At 50.9% G+C, this 16,331-nt stretch overlaps 1 protein-coding gene across 2 annotated transcripts; it reads right to left on the bottom strand.

Annotated features, from left to right (window-relative positions):
* Positions 1-421: 421 nt before the first annotated feature.
* FAM210B (family with sequence similarity 210 member B) lies at positions 422-9,971 on the bottom strand. Of its 2 annotated transcripts, none has more exons than XM_023251081.2 (3): positions 9,718-9,971; positions 3,226-3,482; positions 422-2,751 (listed from the first exon to the last, which is right to left on the bottom strand). In XM_023251081.2, the coding sequence occupies exons 1-3, from the start codon at positions 9,901-9,903 to the stop codon at positions 2,535-2,537; spliced, it is 660 nt and encodes a 219-aa protein (XP_023106849.1). In that variant the 5' UTR covers positions 9,904-9,971; the 3' UTR covers positions 422-2,534. The 2 variants fall into 2 exon arrangements, with proteins under 2 accessions (XP_023106849.1, XP_023106850.1); XM_023251082.2 differs by having other exon boundaries at positions 3,226-3,401; positions 9,718-9,965.
* Positions 9,972-16,331: the final 6,360 nt, after the last annotated feature.

The raw sequence follows: 16,331 nt of genomic DNA on the forward strand, positions 1-16,331 counted from the left end.
GTGGCTCAGTCGGGTGCTGACAGCTGAGCCTGGAGCCTGATTCTGTGTCTCCCTCTCTCTCTGCCCCTCCCCCACTCCTGTCTCAAAAACAAATATTAAAAAAAAAATTCAAAACATAGTAGAGCTTCAGTGGTCCATCCAGTTAATCCCCGAGGGACAAAGGAGGCTTTGCTCCTCAGTCTTGAGCTAAACCAACCTCTCCGTCCCCAGGATATTTCACACACCATCCACCCAAGCGTCGTTCATACGACATGACTAACTTCACCAGTGACACCGGCTAAACTGCCATTTCCCCAAACCCACACGAGCAAAGAAAATAGCTCATTGTGTTAGCACAACATTAACACACGAGTCACACGCCGTGCTGCTCATAACCGGCAACAGTTCCGGCTCCCCCGGAAGAGGAATGCAAAGTTCTCTGTAGGCTACAAAGATGTTTATTTGTTTTCACGGAACTTAAGCGGCTCCTTTTGTCAGATACAAAATTAGGGCTGAGCAATGGCTTACATTTTTAAAATACAGCATGTTTTATTCCCCTAGTTCCATAAAAACAGTGTTAAGTACGAGCAATCTGTACATCTTGCTGGTGAATTCACATAGTCCCTGACCCTCTGATTTCATCGTCTCCAGTGTCTCTGTTCTGTTGGGACCACCGGCCGGAGTGGAGTGGAGTGGAGGTGGGGCTTACTTAGGAGAGAAGGCCATGGCTATTTGGTTTGATGATTGGTTTTATTGCTTGCCCTGTCTTTCCACTTCCTCCATGGAATCAAAGTTTCAGATTTCAGCTCTTAAACCTGAGGGACTGTCAGCTTTTCTTGCATAGGCATTGCTGGGGATCTGAAAGGTATGGAGACCGGCAGGGAAGGTGGTTGGGAGCACGAAGCCAACTGTGTAGACAGACCAGGCCACAGGAGGAATTGCCACATTCCATGAGGCCTCTCACTGAGCCGTGTAGATGTTCTTGGAATTAGATCCCAGAAAGGCAGTTCCAACGTGAAATGGGTAGAACCTTTTGGCAAGGGGCTCATTGCTTTAAAAGGGGAGAAAAAAAAACCACTTCAAAGATGTTGCAAGTGGAGAATTTGTCCCACAGAGCTTCTTGGAAAAGAACTGAAATTATGGACATAGGTTGCTAAGGCTTAACCAGGGAACTGTCAGCAGCCAGGTGGTAAAAGGATGGTCAGTTTATGGTATCTTGGGTTCTCTGTCACACACGTAATCAGGCAAACAAACGAAACCTGGAACTCCCTCAACCATGGTGGCAGGGCAGAATTTGTTGAATTGGGTTCCTAGTGTGGACAGGGCTTTGTGTGGGCAGGGCCTGGAGGGTACATTACGTGGATCCCACAGAAAGCAGTTCTCTCTGGTTTGCCTGCTCCTATCTGCTTCGAGGACAAAAATCTCAATTTGGACCTGTGTGCCTGAGTTTCTGTTCTTAACTAATGTCCTTAACAGCAAATGGGAAGACCTCAGGTCACGTCCAACACCCTTTACCGGGTAAAACTGGCTCAACGGAAAGTAATTACACATCCCCTCCCCCAGCCGGGGTGTATTATTTTGCATTATTTCCGCACTTGCCTCCCATTTACAGCAAGTGCTACTAAGTTTCCTTTCTAGACAGCGATACAAAATCTCTTCCTATAGAACATAATTTCAACTCAATTAAAAATGGGAATAGCAACACAATGTAAACATTGTGACCACAGTTCTGGAATGTCTGAAGCTGGAGATCTAGATTGAGCAAAGATTGTCTGAGCTTTCTGCATGCGCAGTGTCCAAATTCACCCGTGGACCAGGCCCGGCAGAAGCCGAGTGATGCCATTAGGACTGGACAAAGCTTCTGTATTTTACCTAAACAGGGACAAATGGACTAGTTTCACGAAATGAGAGAACACCTGCCTGAGGTAGGCGTCCACCCTGTCCAGATGCGAAGGTTGTTGAGGATCAATGAAACACGCCAGAAATACTTGTGGGTTTTCTTCCCCCCGAAACAAGTATAACCAATGTCAAAGTGTTGATGCTAATTTAGATCCTGATTACCTACTGGGAAATCTTAAATTCTGCTTCATTAATTGTGGCCCTGGCAGCTGTTTTGCAGAATATTGCTTATTAAACCGCAGGCAGCCTGACAGCAGATATTGGAGAAAGGGGAATTTTTAAAACCAGCTTAATGAATCACTGCCCTTTAAGAAGTGGAGCAGAGATGAATCCCTGGGGCTTCTCCAGACTAGAACCTCACCACCGATCTTCCAGAAGGAATGTTTTGTGGAGGTGACAATTTGTGATGTTTTGCTGACATTTTAGATTAGGTATACAAGCCCTGTGATAAACAGCATTTGCAACATGTGTGGAGCAAAATGATTACAATTATTAACAGACACCCTGGATTTTGCTGGGAAAGGTAAAACTTATTCGTGAGAACATAGCAATTAGCTTCCTGTCCCCACCCTGCCCCCAGAAAGCTATATCCTAAGACTAACCCCAAATTTCTATCTAAAAGAACCAGGTTTGCAGGCCCGCAACTGAAGAGTTCATCAAGGCTTTGCAGCTGGAGGTTTAAAAAATCCCACTTTGCGAAAGTATCTGACGATGAAGGGCACGGAAACCAAGGTAATGCTGATTCTCACGGGTGCAAACAGCTTGTGGATGGCGTAGGCCACCACGAAGGTACTTGTGCCCGCCGCCATTTTTGACTGTACCAGTGACTCCTTAAATCCGAGTTTAAGCAGGACTGCAGACATGTCCACACCGCTGGGGGAAGAGGCAGAAAACGAGACAGAGAGAGAGAGAGAGAGAGAGAGAGATTATTACTGCAAGGGATTAGACAATCAATTTGCCTCTAAGATTTATGGCATTTAAAAAAATTTGGGGCGCCTGGGTGGCTCAGTCGGTTAAGCGGCCGACTTCGGCTCAGGTCATGATCTCGCGGTCCGTGAGTTCAAGCCCGCGTCAAGCTCTGTGCTGACAGCTAAGAGCCTGGAGCCTGCTTCAGATTCTGTGTCTCGCTCTCTCTCTCTCTCTCTCTCTCTCTCTCTCTCTCTCTCTCTGCCCCTCCCCTGCTCACGCCTCTGTCGCTTGCTCTCTCTCTCAAAAATAAACAAACATTAAAAAAAATTTAAAAATTTAAATGTGCTGAAAGTTGCAGATGTATAAAAAATTCATAGGAAAAGTGTTCTCATTCACCAAGAATCCTACGTGATAGTCTGTTACTGTCAGAGACCTTACCTTGAAATGACCGTGTAAAATACGCCCAAGGAGATCAAGGAGATCCCAATGTGCAGCGACACTCCAACAGCACCATACTCTTGAAAAATCTTTCTCAGCTGCTGTGACTTGCTTGGCTTTTTCTCCTCCGTGCTGCCGCCGTCCCTGCCTGTCGTCGCCGTGATTTTGCCGGGGTCCTGGGCACAGACCACAGAAGGGGAGATGTGCTGGGGCAGGAATGGGCGGCTTTCGTGTCGCACGGGGTTCCGCTCTCCTTCCTACCCAGTGAGAGACCAGCTGCTGTCCTTCCTCAGTCAGCCGAGGCTCCTGCCCATGTCAACACTAAGCATGCTAAAAGGCTGGGTATCGGGTATGATCAACAGAATGATGGGCCCCCAAGATGTCCAGGTCCTAGTCTCCAGAACCTGTGAATATGTTACCTTACGTGGTAAAAGGTAAGATTTTGCAGATGTGACTACGTTAAGGTCTTGAGATGGGTAGATAGATCATCACTGATTTCCCGAGTGGGACCAATGGAATCACGAGGGTCCTTATAAGTGAAGAGAGGGAGGCAGGAGGGTCAGGGAAGGTGTGAAGACAGAAGCAGAGTCATAAGCACAGGGGCGGCCCTGCGGCTTTGGAAGCCGGAGGAAGGGGCCACAGGCCAGTGAGTGCATGTGGGCTGTAGAAACTGGAGAGGTCAGGAAGTGGATTCCCTCTCAGAGCCTCCAGAAGGAACCAGCTCTGCTAACGCCTTGACTTTAGCCCAGCTGAGACCCATTTTGGACTTCTGGCCTCCACACCTGTGAGGTAATAAATGTGTGTCGTTTTAAGTCCCTGGATTTCTGGTGAGCTGTTAGAGCATCAACAGTAACTAAAACCTTGGGTTCACACACTTGGGGACAGGGATGATGCTTTATTAAGCACCTTCTCCGAGCCAGGTAAGGCTCAGATGCTTCTCTCCACCTGCTGTAGACTTTCGTCCTCACAACCGCCTTCTAGGTAGATCCTAACTTTCTTCCTAAATCACAGAGGAGCAAACACAGGTTTCCAGAGGCCAAAGAATTGGCCCCGAGTCACCAAAACTAGAACCCAGGTAATCTGGGTTCATGACAGCCGGAGCACATGACACCCATCCTCGACTCCACAAAACAAGGGCGGTGTGTGCAAAATAAAATGGAGTGGAAGCTATGGTATATTTACCACCAGAGTCGAGGTTTACCCCTGAGCTCTGGACAGAGGGAGGGATGATTCCTGGGCCATAAATGCCCTGCCCGGGGTTTGCATAGAAAGGACGCATCTATTAACATTTATTGAACACCTACAGGGCCTGGATTGTTTGGGAGAAACAACCCAGGAACACTGGATTTCTTTTAAAAAAGAAACCTCCAGGACTCCTGGTGGCTCAGTCAGTTAAGCATCTGACTTCTGCTCAGGTCATGATCTTACGGTTTACGGGTTCGAGCCCTGCGTCAGGCTCTGTGCTGACAGCTCAGAGCCTGGAGGCTGCTTCGGATTCTGTGTCTCCCTCTCTCTCTGCCCCTCCCCAGCTTATGCTCTAAGTAAATAAACATTAAAAAAAAAAAATGTAAAAAGCTGCTTCTCCACATGGAGAGTGCCTTGTTTATGAGAGGATTTCTTGAACCCTAATGACCTGTGTCACAGCTCTTCCTGGGAGAAAGTATCTGGGTCAGTTAGCTCCGGTTCTTGGCTTGTAGCAGGATGGCTTTTGCCTCGTATTTTTAGAGTGTGCAGCATATGGAGCCACACTTCAAAGGCAAGAGGGAGGAGCGTGACAACCCAGAGTCCCCAGGAGGTAGGAACAGGACTCCCTGAGGGAAAATAAAACAACACAGGGACCCAGAGCAGCACCTCCAGACCCTGCAAGGTTCCTCTGGGCCGCAGGGGACCTCCCAGCCCGCTCCTACCCTGCTGGAGTCCCAGCCCTGCGGGCTTAAGCTCTGACTCAGCAAGTGGGGCGGGAGCCTTCGTATGAGTTCCCAGGTGACCCAGATGCTGCTGGTCCGTTTGTACCTCTGTCCAGGGGTGCAGCGTCTGATTCTGTGCTTTGGGGTGAGGCAAGCCCCTGCTTCCCCATCCTGCTTCACCTCTCTCTGCTCTTTCCTGCCCTCAGCATGTTCTCCAGGAGGGTCTTCCCTTGTCCTCAGATGCACCTGCTGTGCAGCTCACTGGGGGCTCCTACCCATAAGCCTCGCTCTGGGAATTAATCTCAATTTCATTAAATGTTCGCATTCCTGGGAATCAAATGTGCAGGCCACTTGCAGAGTTACGAAAACAAAGACTTAACCACAGGGGAGGGGCGGTTGAGATCCAGTACTGGGTCATGGGTCTCAGAGGGTGCATTTTTTTTTTTAAATTAATTCAGTAACCTCTACACCCAACGTGGGGCTCGAACTGGCAACCCTGAGATCAAGAGTGGCACTCCGCCGACCGAGCCAGCCAGGCACCGCCCCCCCCCCCCCCCCCCCCCCCCCCCCCCCCCCCGCCGAGAGTGCATTCTGATGGGCAGTGATGCGTCACTTATGAGAGGTTTTAGGAAAACCATCTGCGTCCTCAGGATAGGCCCCTTCTACTGAGCCAGACCCCAGGCTTAGCACTTTAAAGGTGTCATTTCATAAAACCCCTCATAGTAAACCCATGAGTAGGCACCTCTGTGGCTCCCACTTAGACAGATGGGGAGACTGAGGTTCTGGGGAAGCGGCAAACTGGCTGTGGGTGCCTGGCTGGGTCACTGCACGGGCCGCCATGAGGCCACATGGCTTCTGCAGTCAGACTCGCCTTCTTGTCCTGTAAAGGCTGAACATTGCTAAAGTTCTGGAACACTCTTCCAGGACTTCAAGGCTTTGGTGGGGAGAAGGGAAACCAGTCAGTGCCTTTAGGCTGGCCAGCACGTGTGATCGTCCCTTCCCTCCGAGCTTCCGTCTGGCTCTGCCACCCACCGGCCAGGAAGGCTGCTCAGAGCTCAAGTTCTTTCCGATAAACAAGGCCCCACCCGCCTTGTAGCTGCTGAGGAAGCCCTGGGACGGGAGCTGCCAGACGGCAGGCGCTGATAGGACGGTAATCTACAATCTACCGTCCAAGTGCCAGACAACGTTCTGAGGCTGAGGAGGGAGAAAGCCCCTTTCATTTTCCACCCTTGACACTTGGCCCGACCGAACTTAATCATGCCCTGTCAGTCCATTCACCAGAACTGAGCGGAGCTGTCTCTGTTGAGGGCTCTTTTCTTTGCAACCTCTATTTTGGCAAAATGCCTTTTGGCCAAAAAAGAAAAATACAGAGGCAGCCAAACTTCCAGCTACAGAACAAGCAGCATCTACTGCAAAACAACGGGAGGGATAAACTATTCAGACACGATGGACCATCTCCTGTGAGGCAGCAGCAGGGTTCAGTGCTAACTTTCTAGAGTTTGAATCTTGGACGGTTTTCTTCCTTTCATCGTGGTAAAGGGAAGTATCTTTGAGCATTGTGAGCCATTCGGTTTTCTTCCTAACCCTGAAGGAGACTGAAGAGGCTAAAATAAAGGAATTTGGGAGGGGGTGACTTGTAAGAGTGGGAGTTTCTCAGGCATTCATTTCTTTGTGAAATAACGCTTCAGGTACCTGTGATATGATGTGTTAGGCACTGCCCAGGGTGCATACAACATTATACATCCCCTAGCATCTGTGCTTAGCCAAAGTGCTTTTACATCCTTGCGTGTGTGTGTGTGTGTGTGTGTGTGTGTGTGTGTGTGTGTGAGAGAGAGAGAGAGAGAGAGAGAGAGAGAGAGAGAGAGAGAGAGACTCCCTCCTCCCCTCAATCCTAATAGTTATTAAAATACAAAAGGCTATTTGAGAAGGGGCAGGAAGGTTTGAGGAATGAGCCAAAGATTTTGTTCAAGAGTTGCTCACATTGTTTGGAGTGACACCTGTTTTCACTGGGTCACTAGGTAATGATAATACCAACCACTACATTGTATTTACTTTGTATCAAGCATGGCTCCCAGTACTCTGAAAATATTAATGCAGATCATGCAACAACAACCCCGTGAGACAGGCACTACCGTTATCTTCACCTAACGGAAGAGGATCCGGGAAGCCCAGAGAGGTTGAGTTAACTTTCAGAAGGTCACGCAGGAATTATCTGTCAGAGCTGGAATCTGAACGTGCCGAGTCTGGTCCCGAGGCTTCCGCTCTTAATAACTAGGCTCTGCGCCTCACTTACTCACGGATAACAGCTCTACGCGAGGCACTGCTGTAAGTGTAGGGGACAGCAATGAACGAGATAGACAAAACTCTACCCTCAGGGCTAGAGTCTAGTGGTCTAGTGGGAGGGTAGGGGCAATAAACAAAAGCAAAGCATCAGGGCAGCCAGATGCGACAAGTGCTGTGGAGAAACACCAAGGAGGGGAGGCAGATGGGTCGGACTGTGGGCAGGGACGCTGCCGGTTTAAATAAGGTCATCAGGAAGGGGCTCCCTGAAAAGATAGCACGTGAGCAGAACCGACAGAGATGAAGACACTGGGGCTCAAAGAGAGCCGGTCATCTGCCCAAGATTTCCCTCCCGTAGTGTGAGTGCAGGCAGGCTAGGCAGCTCTGTTAGGTGACACGCAGGCCACGGAATTGGGTTAAGTGAAAAGGGCAGGATTCTCCCAGTTACAGTGGAGACTCCCTGCTGAAGGCAGACGTGGGTGCGACTCTCAGGTACTTAAATTCCTGGCACATTTGGAGACCCCAGCCGCACTCCCTACTCCCAGCGGCCAAAACCAAGGTGCCTGTGAGTAACCAGGGGCAGTTGACAGGGGCACCCCTCCACCTGCTCTCAGGCCCCCCTAGGGAAGTGTCTTCTCAGGGAGGTGACACTTTGAGTGATGAGTATGTTCTGTCCTAGCATCCTGTTAGGTTCGATCCCACTTGGATCCTACCCATCTACCAGTAGCTCACGGGGCCCTGTGATTTACACATTTACTGTGACAATGACAACAATAGCTAACGTTAATTTAGAACGTACCCGATGCCAGGTATGCACATTACCTTGTTTCACACTCAAGCTCCATGAAATGTGAATTATTAACATCCCATTTCATGGGCGAAGAAACTGAGAAATAGAGAAGTGAAGGAATCTGATCAAGGCCACAGAACTAGTGAGTAGAGACAGGAATGCAGGGATTCTGCAACCACACTCGTCACCACTGTATACACACATCATGCACACACATACACATGTTCACACATGCTCACATACACAAACCTGCCAGTGCCTGGGCCTGGGCTAGGGACAAAGCTAATACTGGCTGACGGGACACACGAGCAAGTCAGGAGACCATTCCAGGTGGTAAGTGCAGGACCGATGGGGGGGACGGCAGTGGAGGCACCCAAGGTATCACTGGTGGTCAGGGAAGGCTTCCTGGAGGAAGGGACAGGTGGGCTGATCCACGAAGAATCACTAGGAGGCAGCCAGATATGTGTAGAGGGCTCAAGACTTAGAGACAGGATCTAGTGGCTACCAGACGGTGGAACAGGAGGCAGAGTCAGGGTGTGAGTCCCCAGGGAACCTTCATTCAGGAAGCTCCGCTGGCACTGTGCTCAGGCCTGCTTCCCAGCTCTTCTGGGGAAGGTCCGACTTTTAGCTCTTTGAAAGGTCAGCAAGCAGGCTCAGAGCCTTCAGCCTCCTTGGGGTGAGGTCGCTCACAGAGCTGGGGAGTGGAGGGGCTGAATCCCATCCCCTGGTGAAGGGATGGAAGCGAGCAAGGCCTGAGGCACTCCTCCGCAGGAGGCCGGGTTCTTGGAGTCCCAGCTTGTTAGGTCCTGCGTCTCCAGACCGCACTACTTTACTACTGTTTTTCTTTAAGAAGATGAACTTAAAAAACAAACAAACAAACAAACAAACAAGCCTGTAACTTTTTTTTTTTTAAAGGAAAGTCCCGTATTACCACTCCGAAGGGAAAGAGTTTTCACTTCCCACACACAGAAGGCAACTGAAATGAAACAGGATGAAAAACAGTGTGTTTCTTGCCCGAGTCTTGCCTGAAGTCTGGCAGGGAGGCCTGGTCTTTTGGTTAGATAAAAAGGAGCAGCTGCAAGTGCTGGGAGGTGTTCAGGGCGGCAGCACCCCGGCAGCACTCCCGGGGCCGTTCTTCCCCCGCCCAGTGCGGAGGACGTTCCAGAGCCACTTGCAGAGGGAACAACTCTGACAGCCAAGTGAAGGCCTTAATACCAAGTTCAAGCCCCAGCTATAATACTCTGGGCTACCACCACTGTGCCGGCCGACGCTCTGGGAACCTGGGGCTCTGCCAGAGACCGTGTGACCTTGGGCAGATCACCAGACCTCCCTGAGCCTCAGTTTCTCCGCCTGTCAATTGGGAGCCTCGCTACCTCGGCTCGTAGGGATTGGGGCCTTGGGAACCCTGGAGGGGCTCGGCCTCGCACAGCTGGGCGAGCCAAGCTGTCCTTGCGCGGAGGTCGGCCGGGATCCGGGCGCCCCAGGAGCAAGGGGGGGGGGGGTGGGGAGGCTTACCTGGTGGCCTTGGCTGTGCCCGCGGGCCGCACGCAGCAGCGGGGCTTCGGGCCCGGGCCGGAGCAGCGGCAGCAGCAGGGGCGGCGGCGCGCAGGGGGCAGCGGCACCCAGGAACCAGGTAGCGCGAGGCCGGACCCGGGCGCCCACCCGGCCCGCTGGGCCCAGCAGCGCCAGCAGCCCGGCCATGGCGCGCGGCGAAGCGCTGCCGCGGGCGCAGCGGACCCGAGTGGGAACGAGCGCCGGTGGGCGGGGCCCGCCGGAGCCAGAGCCCAGAGCGGCGTGGGCGGGACCGGAGCCGCGCGAACCCTTCCAGGCCCCGCCCACCCGCCCGGCCCTCCGGCTCCCGAGCCGCCCGATCCCTCCAGGCCCCGCCCACCAGACCCGCCCCTCCGGAACTCGAGCGGCACTCGGGGTGGGAGGGGCGGGAGCCGAACGCGGAGTGGGCGGGGCCGGAGCCGAACGCGGAGTGGGCGGGGCCGGACCCGGAGGCCCGGGCGGAGTTCGCGGGGCGGGAGATTCGCTCGTGTTCCCCACCTTTGGAGTTTACGCGGCGTGGATTTCTGCCGTGTTCTGTAGGTTGCAAGAGTCAGGGGGGCAGCCCAGATCGAGAGTAAGGGGGTTAGACTCCTCCGACGTGATGGAAAGTGGCGAGGTCACGTGAGGAAGGCTTATGGGATGGGAAATATTGTTGTGACCATCTTTGAGAAATACAGTCGGCCACAGTATTTGATAACTATTAATTGATGATAGTGATAATAATGATCTTTGATCTCCATTCTACAGAAGAAGGAACTGAGGCTCAAAGAAATAGAGCCTTCCCTGAGGCCTCTTAACTTCGTACACTTCTCAGGCTTGACATCTTTAGAATTTTTTGTTGAAATTAGAGGATTCTAAATGTTCCTAAATCTTTGCTATTTTAGGCAAAAAAGAATTTAGCACGGGAAATTAGTGCTTGGAAACTCATCGGAAAAGCTAGAGAAGTGGGCAGCAGGCTGAGCCCCCAGGAGACCCTGTGGACACACTATTGAGTGGCCGGCCAGAGAAGCAGCCCCCTCAGCCACAACTGGGAAGGTGGGCGTCAGGAGTTGGCCGGTGGAATGAATGAATTCTAGAACACACTGCCAGAGCTGTGATCCGGGGGGTCAGGAAACTGCTGCCCCCGCACCTGCTTTCCAGCTCCCACAAAACAGGTTACTGGACTCTGGAAAGGGGGAGTTGTGTCTCTGCCACAAATACCCGCCCATACCCACGGCCTGGCGACGGACACCTGAATTCTGCTGCAGAAGGCCTCCGCGTCTCGGCAAACTTGTTTCCCAGCACCAAAGAGCCCAAGCCGCAGGACGACGCCTTTGCCCCATGTCCGCCTTCAGAATATTGTGTGAGTGCAACCAATTGGCAGAGACAAATTCACATCCAGAAACTCAACTGCAAAGGAGTCTGGGAAACCTTAGCCTTTCTGCCCGGAAGGTTCTGGAAGGAGCTGGGAATGGATGTGCCTAGATTCAGTTGGGCAGCGAATGAAAACTCTTTCCGGAACCCTCACGCTTCCACCCACCATGAAAAGCCCCTTCTGCCCCATTGGCTAGAACTGTGTCACATGATCGCTCTTAGCTGCAAGGGAGTCTGGAACTTGAGGATCTGGCAACCACAAGCGAGCTGGCTTTGTTGCAGGCACGTTGTCTCCCCGAATACAGTTGAGGTTCTGTTGGCAAAGAGGTGGTGGAGGGTGGGCGGTGGGGGGTAACTCACAGATGGTGCCACAGGACTGTGTGCACGTGTGGCAGGGAGTGGGTAATGTGAGAATGTGTGCAAGTGGGAAGCGGCACACGTTGACTCTGTGTGTGTGTGTGTGTGTGTGTGTGTGTGTGCGTGCGCGCGCGCGCGCGCGCGCGCACGCGTGTGAAAGGTTGAGATGGAAGGGGGTGAGATGCTGAAGGAGAAAGATTCCTCCCTTCCAGCAGAGAAGCCCCTTTTCCCAGTTTTCAAGGGAACACGTTATTAATCCGCTCTGGGGTCCAGGGCCTGTGATTACTCACCGTGATTTGTGTCTATAGGAATGTGGGGGCTCCATATGCCCCCACACAGGCAGAGGGACTGTGTTAGGATGGAAAGTGGGCAGTGTTTGGGACCAACTGCTGCGTTTTTTCCCAGTGCATATTCTCTGGCCATACCTGAGTCTTCCTGTGGACAAGAGCATTTTTCTTCTCCTTCTCTTTCTTTGTTAGGTTATGCAGTGACTGTCGCAAATGTTTTCTGCCCAGAGGGGAAGCTTGAGTCTTGACTCATTGCCCCGACCACCTCCCTGTATCCCTCCATGCCATTCCCCACCTCCTTCTGTTTCTGCCCCTTTTCCCAAGGCAAACCCAAGTGCCCCCACCCATCTATCACTTCTTGCATCCCGTCTGTTCCTTTCCGATCAGCATTTATTATTCTGAACACTTGCTGTGGGCCAGGTACCGTGCTGTGTGAAAGGAAGGCCTTGTTGTTTCAAGATCTGGTGGCTAGCCTCATGGCTGTGGTGTGGTACAGGCCTGGCTTAGAACCTGGCTCAGCCCTGAGCCGGGGCTCCAAATAAGTCTTTGCTAAGTGGCCCCAAATAAGTCTTTGCTTCTTCCCTTGTAGGAGGTGGGAGTCATAGCATCCATCTCAAAGGGTGCTGTGAAAAGTGTACGTGATAACATGTTAAAAGCTGCAGAGCATTCTACGGTGTTGGTGCACCATGATTTACTTAATCCAGTCTCCTAGTAATGGATGTTATGGACTGAATGTTTGTGTCCCCTCATCCCACAAGTTCCTATGTGGAAGCACTAACTTTTGGTATGATAGTATTGGGAGATGAGGAATTTAGGAAGTAAACAGGGTGAGGTTAGGTCATAGCGTGGGCTCTCATGATGGGATTAGTGCCCTTATAAGGCGTGGAAGAGACCCTGCACCCTCTCTCTGGCTGCCATGTAAGGCCACAGCGAGAAGGCGGCCAGCAAGCCAGGAAGATGGCTGTCACCGGCCCCGGACCAGGCTGTGGCACCCTGATCTCGGACTTCCAGCCTGCAGAACGGTGAGGCAGAAGCTTCAGGTGTTCAACTCCCCAGTCTGTGGTATTTTGTTAAGGGAGCCCAAGTGGACTCATACAGATTATAATGGATATATATATAGGCGATTTCCTTTTTTTTTTTCTTTTTGCTCTTATAACGTGGACTTAATGACCAAGTCTCTTTTTTCAATACCAATTATGTGTGATGTTTTGCAGCAACAGATTGCATTAGTAACTCTCTCCGTGAAATAATCTCATCCCTTCATGTACTGGTGTGTTCAGCGTGTCCTTACTGGGTACTGATGATGTGTGCGGGCTTTGCTTCCATCATGCAACACCTACTGATTCTTGTCCCTGTGCGGAGGGAGATGTGCATTCGCTCATTTGTTCAGCATCTATGCATTCAGTATCCATGTGGTGCTAAGTGTTGTGCTAGGCATGAAGGAGACGGAGAAGTACAGGTCCGGTTCTAGTCATTGAGGCGACACACAGAGAAAGAGCCCTCGACTCCTTCATTCCTAGGATGTGGGGCTCCCCCCGCACCCCTTAGGCCGGTGTTGACAAAGGTCACCAGCGGTAGCTGCAGCGTCTCACTTCACAGTGACCCCTTTCTCCTTCTGGCTCACCCCGTGGGAGCCCTGCCCCTGTTTGAACTTGGACTCACTTTGGGTCATCTTCTCTGCTTTTCTCCATCTCTCTGGGGAAGAATCCGGGCTGAGAATGTGGGCCGTGGGGGCAGACGCACCTGGGTGTGATTCTGAGTCTGCCACTTACTAACTGTGGCACCCTGGCAAATGACTCCCATCTCGATGCCTTGGGGTCCTTGTCTCTGAAATGTGGACAATAATGGTAAGCACCTCAGTGCTGGTGTGAGGCTTGAGTTGGACACCAGCGTTCAAGTGCTTCGCCTACTGCCTGGCCTGTGGCGGGAGCTCAGAAAACGTGTGTGGTAAGGAGATTCTGAACCCTCCCGCCCCACTCCCTGCCTTGTTGGGTCCTCTCTTCTTTTTTCCACTACTAAGTAGAAGACTGGGGACTGATGACACTTTGGCGTTTGGGGCCAAGATCTTGGGGCTCTGGGGTCAGATTTCCTGGGGGCGTGCCCCTGCTTTACTGTGCACTATGTGACTAAAGAAGTCACTCAACGTCTCTGAACCTCAGTTCTTTGTGAAATGGGAACGATGACTGTACCCACCTGACAGGGTTGCTGTGAACATTACGAGGAACTGTGCACACGGGGTACTTGGAATGGGGTCTGGAGCATACAACGCCCTCCAGAAAGCTAGTCATAGTACACATGTGTGTACTTCATCCATTCATCCATCCATTCATTCATTCATTCATTCTGAGGAGAGGGTGAATGATGTGGGGGAGACATAAATAAAGGCTTCGAGGTGGGGGGCTCGGGGCGTGGGACCTGAGCTGTCCAGTTCAGCGAAGCCACTCAGGGAGAGACACTACTCATAAAACCACCCCTGAGAAAAATGGTAGCTTGTTGGAGGTTGGAGGTGCTGAGATGCACCTGAGACTCTCCCCTCGATTGTTTTGGAGACAGAAACAGATCGCTGTTTAGTGCTTAGGAAGGATCTGGATTAATCGGGACTCTGATCTCTGAAGATTTCTTTCTTTTTTGTGTGTGATGTCTGAAATGGTTGCTAATGAGAACGTCTGAAGTAGTTCCTAGTAACGATTTACTGACTACGGCCTTTACGGACTCACATCTGAAAAGCATGGGGTCTAACAGGACACAAAATCAATATCCATAAAGCAAACCAGCGCCTACCTGTTCTGTTGGCAATTGTGGTGATTTTAAAAGCTCGAGTGATTTTTTTGTTTTGCCCCTAATAAATAATACTTGCTCACTGTAAGAAATAAAATTCAAATGAGATGGCGGGTAACTTTGTTTATTCCTTCCACAAACACGTTTTGAACACCTGAACTCAGTGCGGGGCACCATTCCAGGTGCTGGGGGCACACTCGTGACCTAGGAAGACACAACGTCCCGCGGAGCTTGTGCTATACTGGGGAAGAGATGTTGGGGACATATGATTTAAAACAAAAGCTCCTGACAATCCAGAAAACCTTTTCACAGAAGGGAAAGAGAAATAAAACAGTTTTATTATTGAATAAACATTAAGTCAGGGTGGGATACATATCACAGGCAATTCACCCAAGACTGAAAGAAATCTCACCCTTTTGTGCCACTGAGCAGTTGCAACCCATTACGCCCATGTTCTCAGGATAAACGATAACTCGCTCTCAAGGAAGAGGGTTTGAAAGCACCGCGTGTCACACACAGTTCATCTCAAATCCACCGGTAATTGGGACGGCCACTGTGATTGCTAATTGTCTCTCTCCAAAGCAATAGAAAAACTTCTCGTGTCTCTATGACAAGCCCGAGATTCTAACAGGGAGCTAGTCACCTAAGTGAGCCCCTCCCCTCCACTGCTATCTTTCTGCAGGTCCACCTGTCAAAGAGATGGCTCTCAGACTCTGAAGAAACACATTTCTGGGTTGTAAAACTGGCAAGAGATGATCTCACCTTTAAAAAGCCTTGCATGCATCTCGCAGGGGCAGAAAAGGAGTTTTCAACTTTTCTAAAGGAAATGCTCTAAGAAAAGGAGGGGTCTCTTTTTGCACCATGGAAAATTCATTAAAATTTTTTAAGAATTAGTTTTGAGAAAGAGAGCAGGGAAGGAGCAGAAGGTGGGGGGGGGGTGGGGGGTAGAGGATCTGAAGTGGACTCTGTGCTGACAGCAGAGAGCCTGATGCCGGGCTTGAACTCATGAACCGTGAAATGACCTGGGCTGAAGCCAGTCGCTTAGCTGAGCCACCCAGTTATTCCAAATCCTTTTTTTTCAACTTGATCTCACCCTTATATAGACAGGCATTAAGTAAGTATACTCTGATGTCGGGCAGCAGTAAGTGCCATGTGGAAGAGAGGTAAGGGATTGGGGAGTAGTGGGCGGGGTGATTTTAGATCGGCTGGTCTGGTAGATGTCATGGAAAAGTTTCTTGTGCCCTGAGCCCACAGCAAGAGAACCAGGGAGGGCCCTCCCAGGAGCCAACAGGGTTAGGGCCTTTGTGTCCTTCCAGGAAGCTTTCTACATGTGAATAGTCCCATCTAGTTTTGTCTTTTTTTTTTTTTTCTTCCAAAAATGGGATTATAATGTGTCCTTCGTTTGCTTTTTTACCCACTATCCTATCAAGGACATCTGTCCATGTGGGTAAATACAGAGCAGCCTAATCGTTTTTTTTTTTTTTTTTTTTTTTTTTTTTTTGACATTTATCGTTTTTGAGAGACAGAGAGAGACAGCGTGAGCGGTGGAGGGGCAGACAGAGGGAGACACAGAATCCGAAGCAGGCTCCAGGCTGACACAGAGCCCGACGTGGGGCTCGAACCCACAAACCGTGAGATCATGACCTAAGCTGAAGTGAGATGCTTAACCGACTGAGCCACCCAGGTGCTCCGACCTGATCTTTCTTTAAATGGCTGCATTGCATTCTCTGTGGTGGCCGTGCCAGAAGGGGGTTTACCCCTTTTCCTATTTGATGGACATTTAGGATCTTCTCAGTGGCGGTG

The sequence above is a fragment of the Felis catus genome, chromosome A3 (assembly GCF_018350175.1).
Source record: "Felis catus isolate Fca126 chromosome A3, F.catus_Fca126_mat1.0, whole genome shotgun sequence".
NCBI classification, from domain to species: domain Eukaryota; kingdom Metazoa; phylum Chordata; class Mammalia; order Carnivora; family Felidae; genus Felis; species Felis catus.

Excerpts from the sequence above, each read along its gene's own strand:
- FAM210B (XM_023251081.2), bottom strand. The coding sequence starts at position 9,903 with ATGGCCGGGCTGCTGGCGCTGCTGGGCCCAGCGGGCCGGGTGGGCGCC. Across the intron at positions 3,483-9,717 it reads GGCACAGCCAAGGCCACCAG|GAAGGAGAGCGGAACCCCGT; the intron begins GTAAGCCTCCCC and ends CTCACTGGGTAG. Across the intron at positions 2,752-3,225 it reads TTTTACACGGTCATTTCAAG|CGGTGTGGACATGTCTGCAG; the intron begins GTAAGGTCTCTG and ends CTCTTCCCCCAG.